The 6,199-nt window shown below is 38.6% G+C and overlaps 1 protein-coding gene across 1 annotated transcript in view; it reads right to left on the bottom strand.

Annotated features, from left to right (window-relative positions):
* Positions 1–6,199, bottom strand: part of LOC102437495 (amine sulfotransferase-like) — a 16,197-nt gene that overhangs the window by 7,573 nt on the left and 2,425 nt on the right. The window contains exons 2-4 of the mRNA XM_006089247.2: positions 5,093–5,244; positions 2,833–3,041; positions 1,170–1,296 (exon numbers count right to left, since the gene is read on the bottom strand). Coding sequence (XP_006089309.1) covers positions 1,170–1,296; positions 2,833–3,041; positions 5,093–5,234 — 478 coding nt within the window. The 5' untranslated portion in view covers positions 5,235–5,244. The remainder of the gene's footprint in view (positions 1–1,169; positions 1,297–2,832; positions 3,042–5,092; positions 5,245–6,199) is intronic.

Here is a 6,199-nt window from a genome sequence, read left to right as displayed (position 1 = left end):
GGGGGGGGGGGGGGGTGGTCCCCTCAGCTCAGCCTGCACCCTCGCCAATCTGAGACCCCTCGGGGGCTGTCCAACTGCCGGGACTGTCCAGCAGTCAAACATCCTTCTCACAATCTGGGACTGGTGGCTCCTAACTGCTCACCTGCCTGCCTGCCTGATCACCTCTAACTGGCCCCCCTGCCAGTCTGATCACCACTAACTGCCTCTGCCTGCTGACTTGATCACCCATCATTGCCCCTTCAGCTGACCTGGTTTCCCCTCACTGCCCCGCCAGCTAGTCTGGTAACCCCCAACTGCCCCCCCTGCTGGCTTGGTTGCCACTCACGCGCGCCCCCCCTCACCCCCCCCCACCCCCCGCCAGCCAGGTCGCCCCCAACTGCTCTCCCTGATGGCCTGGTCATGCCTCATTGTCCCCCACTGCTGGCCTGGTTGCCGCCAACTGCCCCCTCTGCCAGCCTGGTTGCCCCTCACTGCCCCCCCTGCCAACCTGGTCACCCCACACTGCCTGCTGCTCAGTCGTCTGGTCGTCCCTCACTGAACCCCCCTGCTGGCCTGGTCGCCCATGCAGCCTGCTCCTCAGTCGTTTGGTCGTCCTTCATTAACTCCCCTGCTGGACTTGTCACCGCACTCAGCCTGTTCAGTCATCATTCACTTGTTTCGGTTGTGACGGCCCTGGCTCTTTATATATATAAATTTTAAGATCTCTGGAGAGCAACTTCAGATATCTATAAGACAGACCTGAATCTAATCTTCTAAATAAGTGAGAGCCCCAGTTCCACATTCCACAAGCCTCTCGCATCAATCTATCCTCCTCAGTGTTGAGATGAATATTGCACCGCTGCCATGTAAAGCCTACCATAAGTCCATGACAGAACACACACACTACATCCACTTTTAATGGGTACACCATTGCGGTTCTTTTATGATCTGGCCAAACTGTTTCTTAAACAGTATGCCTTTGCAACATAGCAATCCCCAAAGTGGTCCTGGTGAGAATAGAAAAGCCATTGGGTGACAAATTAAATTAACAGAGCAGTATCCACTTATGTGCATCCAGCTTCTATCGTTACTCTTCTTTCTTTCCTTAAAATATGTTCCCCAAGTTTGAGAATTTGGCTAAATGGAAACATGGCCTCATAAACAAGTTGAATGCATAAATTCATAGTTACCATTTCCATCTAGAAACCTTTTCATGAAATGTTCCATATCATTCCCAGCTTCAAGCGTGACCACCAGATTTGAAAAGTGAAAGTATGAAGTCATAACATCCTTGGGGTTTCTGTAGACGTAAATAATCTGCAGGGGGTACAGGAAAACAATTTTAACAATTCTTGGTTGTCCTTAGAGGTTGTTGTTGTTTATTCACACCAACAGATGTCACTATATGAATGCATAATAATTTGTTTCATCCAGCTTACTACTCATGGAAATTTAGGTTATACTTTTTTTTTTGATATTACAAAAACTGTTGAAGTAATCAACTTTATTGACCTGACATTTTACATGTGCAAGCATATAGGAATAATTTCTAAAAGTAAAATTATTTATTTAATTAAGGTTGGTTAATATTACAAATTACCCTTCATAAAAACTGTTTCAATGTACCCTCTGTGAGCGTTAAGTGACATTTGATAAAAAGCCCAGATAGCACTTGAGAGCATTTCAAAAGGAAAAACTACTTAACAGATGATGTTGAAACAAATAATTATCCATACAGTATAAAACTGGAATTCTACTTCATACCTCACACCTGACCCCCACCCCCTCCCCAAATTACAAATGGATTAAGGATTTAAATATGAAAGCAACATTTGACATCTTAAAAATAAAAAATATCTTTCTGGTCTCAGAGAAGAAAAAGATTTCCGAAACAGAAAAATATTATTTTAGTTAAAATAAAAATTGATCAATTAAATTAAATTAATTTTAAAGAATGCTGTTCATCAAAATATATAGCATGAAGTTACAAAAAGCAACAAAGTATGAGAAAAGCAACACATATAACCAATAATTTATTAGTATCCAGAATATATATAAAACAAATCATTAAGAAAGAGACAATGAAATTTAGAAATTGGACAAAAATCATAATAATTTCACAGAATAAGAAATAATTATGGCCAATAAACATATCAAAAAGTGTTTAATCTCATTATTGATTAGTAAAATGCAAACTCAGATTAGTTTGAGATAATTTATAGTTTATATTAAAAACTAAAAAGTTTGGCCCTAGCCTGTTTGGCTCAGTGGATAGAGCGTGGGACTCTGGACCTAAGGGTCCCGGGTTCGATTCTGGTCAAGGACAGGTTACCTAGGTTGCAGGCTCATCTTGGCCTGCACCCTGGTCGAGGCTCATGCAGGAGGCAACCAATGTGTTTCTCTCGTATCGATATTTCTCTTTGTTTTCCCTCTCTCTTCTACTCTCCCAAAAATCAATGGAAAAATATCCTCGGGTGAAGATTAAAAAAAAAGAAAAAAGAATGTGTATTGTGATGTAATATATACATTTGCTGCAACTTATCTGTCCACCAATACACTAAACATTGTAGAGCCATACAATAAATTCTACTAGACCATTAAAAAGAATAGAATTTTATGTGCTATCATCAAAGAAATGTTGCTGTATACTATATAATCACACTACAGACAATGTGAGAGATGACCCAATTTATGTATATACTTATAATTCCATATGTATTTAATGTGTAAAACAGTATCAAAGATTATAATCATCACATTTGAAAGACTGTGAATGAGTGAGGCTGGAAAAATATATTTGAAGAAAGTATTTTTGTTTGTGCCAAAGGTCCATTAGCTATTTATATGACTTACTTTAGCTTTTTTGCTCCTGATACCTTTCGGTACTAAATAATATGGGAGGTGGGAACAGAAGAGGCGAGGAGACGGTCTGTTGAGAAAGTCCATTTTGCGGATATTGTATTCCAAGAAGGGGATTCTATCAAGCGTTGCCAAGTCTTCAGTTCTGTTACGATGACCCTCAAAATAAATCAAGCTTAGTATCTGCTGAGTCCAGATGGTACCTGTAAAAAGAAATAATTTCATTTCCAACCCTGAATTAATGTTTTATTGACAATGTCAATAATTATGCCATCTATCTCAAAACTATTTGGAGCTTTTTCTTTCTTTTTAACCACTTTAAATATGCCAAGGAAATGTGCCCAACTTTTTTTCTATGTGTTTTACATTAAAATTAGGTGTTCTAAGTTCCATTTTTACTGGAAAAGAGTTGTAATAGTGATTTAGATTAACCCTTCAGCTCTTTTGTTCCCTGTGATTCATGTACGTTCTGTTCATGTGATTTTCTGCGGCTGTCTCTGTTTCTCCTTCCTTAGTTTTTCTTACATTTTACCTTTTGGAAATATAGACAGTTTAAGAGATCAAGACCCCTTTCACCTTTTCTTTTTAACATTGTGCAGGTCTCCCAATACAGTGCTAAATGAAAGTACTGATGGGCATTCTTGTCTCATACTTGATTTAAAATGTTTCACTCTCGCATTTGACGTCTGTGGTAGTTTTTGGTAGATTCTATTCGTCAGGATAAAACTCACTTTCTCCCTAGTTTGCTAATAGTCTCCCTTAGGAATGTATGCTGAATTTTATTAAATCCTTGTTCTGTACCTGTTGAAATGATAATTCAGGCTTTCTTCTATGCTCTAGTAATGTGGGTGAACTGCATTCATATATTTTTAAACCAATCTTGAAATAAAGCCACCTGGTAACAGTAGTATTTTTTTTGTTTGTTTTTATTGACATTGCTAGATTTGTTTCACTTATATTTATTTGGTTTAGGATTTTTGAACCTATGTTCATGAATATATAATCAATGTTCTAAAAGAATGTGAGGTGTCAATAATCTTCCAATCATTACTACTCAATTGAGTAGATTTAATAGACACGGAAGATTTGATAAAATTTATGGTGAATCTTGGAGAGTCACTAATCTCCCCTCTAAGATGAGTAAGAACCCAGCAGGCTGGACTAAGGACTGGTGTGTGGTGTACCAAATAGGCTGGATTAAGGGTAAAGGAAAAATTCTTATGGGCTGCTTAACCTAAAACTAAGCAAACTGAGGCACCGCCAACATCTAAGGGAGGAAAATAAAAAACACCTGATATCAAATGTGCTGACACATTTTGCAGAGTAGAAACATCCAGGGAAAAGGCATTGTATTACTAATTTGGGGAAAGTAAACAGGGTCCTGAATTTGAAAGTCAATGGTAAAAGGGAGGGACTGGAGCACTTGCATGAAAATCAGGAATGACTTTTTGGTGTTGACTTTGACTCCAATGTATCTCTGAGCTATTTTAACCACTTTGTACAACATTGATTCAAGAACACCAGTCACCCTGTGTTCTAAAAAGCACATAAAAAGATAAGCTTTTAAGGGAATGTAAGATTTGAGGACAATTTCCATTAGTTCAAAATTCTTTCATTATTATAGGGAAATAAAAGCAATTAGGGTAATTGAAAAGCATATTAGGAATTAGTTCTGACTGAGAGATCCTGCTAACCAAACTCCTGCTGGGTTTTTTTTTTTTACATGTTTTCTTCCATTCTCAGAGAAAGCCAACAGGTCAGCATTGACCTAGTACAGTGATGGTGAACCTATGACACGCGTGTCAGAGGTGACACGCGAACTCATTATTTTGGTTGATTTTTCTTTGTTAAATGGCATTTAAATATATAAAATAAATATCAAAAATATAAATCTTTGTTTTACTATGGTTGCAAATATCAAAAAATTTCTATATGTGACATGACACCAGAGTTAAGTTAGGGTTTTACAAAATGCTGGCACGCCGAGCTCAAAAGGTTCTCCATCACTGACCTAGTATCTGCTTTGGCTCAATATTTGGTTTCTTCTGAGGTGCCTTAAAAAACAACAATATATGCATTTTAAAGGACCTTATACAGTAAAACTTTGAGATTTATTTAACTTTATTAAAAATCCTAATGGTGCTCTAAATGTAGATTGGGATACTGTTAATGTCTGGAAAAGGGCTCATTTGTACACATGTATTACCAAACCTGAGTGAAAACTGATAGCAGGTAGTCCACTCCTCAAACTTACCAGATTTTGGATATGTAATTATGAAGACATCATCATCTCTAATTTCAAAATCATCTAGATTTTCTATAAAGTCAGCATCAACTAAAGAAGATTCAAAATTATAGTCTTTAAAGTTCAGCAAATATGTGTCTTTGTTGTCCATACTTATTCACCTACAAGTAAAAACAAATAAAATTCTTTCAATTTCTTAGTATTTTATAGTAATTACTAACACTTACTGAGTGTTCAATATATGCCAAGCACCTTTTAAATGTCATGTGTCTCAACCCATGCCATACTAAACAGCATCCTATATAATAAAACCCTAATATGCAAATTGACTGAACTGCAGAAGGACCAGTCACTTATGATGCGCACTAACCACCAGGGGTCAGACACTCAATGCAGGAGCTGACCCCTGGGGTCAGTGCACTTTCACAGGGGGAGGGGCGCTCAGCAAGAAGCTGGGCTCATGGCTGGCGAGTGCAGCAATGGGAGCGGCAGCTTCTCCTTCCTCCACTGCAGGTGGGAGGTAATGAGTGAGGGGTGCCAGACTATGAGAGCCCGGACTGTGAGAGGGATGTCTGACTGCCAGCTCAGGCCTGATCCAGCAGGCGGACATCCCCTGAGGGGTCTCGGACTGGGAGAGGGCGCAGACCAGGCTGAGGGCCCTTCCCTCCCACCAGTGCACAAATCCGTGCACTGGGACTCTAGTGCATATATAAAAATTTACTCTTAACAGCAACCAAACATTACTAGAGGTTTTATCATTATTTTAAAGAGGAGGAAACTAAGATACTAAAAGGTTAAACAGCTTTTTCTAAAACCCCATGAGGGAGGTATTATCATGATTCCAAACATAGAACCAAGGAAAATAAGGTAAAGGAGGTGCAAGGTTGCCCAGCTGGCAGACCTGGCAGGATTAGATGCCAGACTATTTGGCCACAGAGACCATGCCTTCAATCACTTTACTAATACAGTTTCTAAGTATTTCATATTTTTATTATTATAGAAATAGGAAATTACTTTCTTTTTTTTTTTCTGAAACAGAAATAATCTGTTGTCCTTGAGAGAAGTTTAAGAAGTCAAAATATAAATAGGAAGCACACAGTCTAAAGACATATCTGT

Source organism: Myotis lucifugus, unplaced genomic scaffold, assembly GCF_000147115.1.
Source record: "Myotis lucifugus unplaced genomic scaffold, Myoluc2.0 scaffold_57, whole genome shotgun sequence".
Classification (NCBI taxonomy): domain Eukaryota; kingdom Metazoa; phylum Chordata; class Mammalia; order Chiroptera; family Vespertilionidae; genus Myotis; species Myotis lucifugus.
This window is presented reverse-complemented; position numbering and strand designations above follow the sequence as displayed.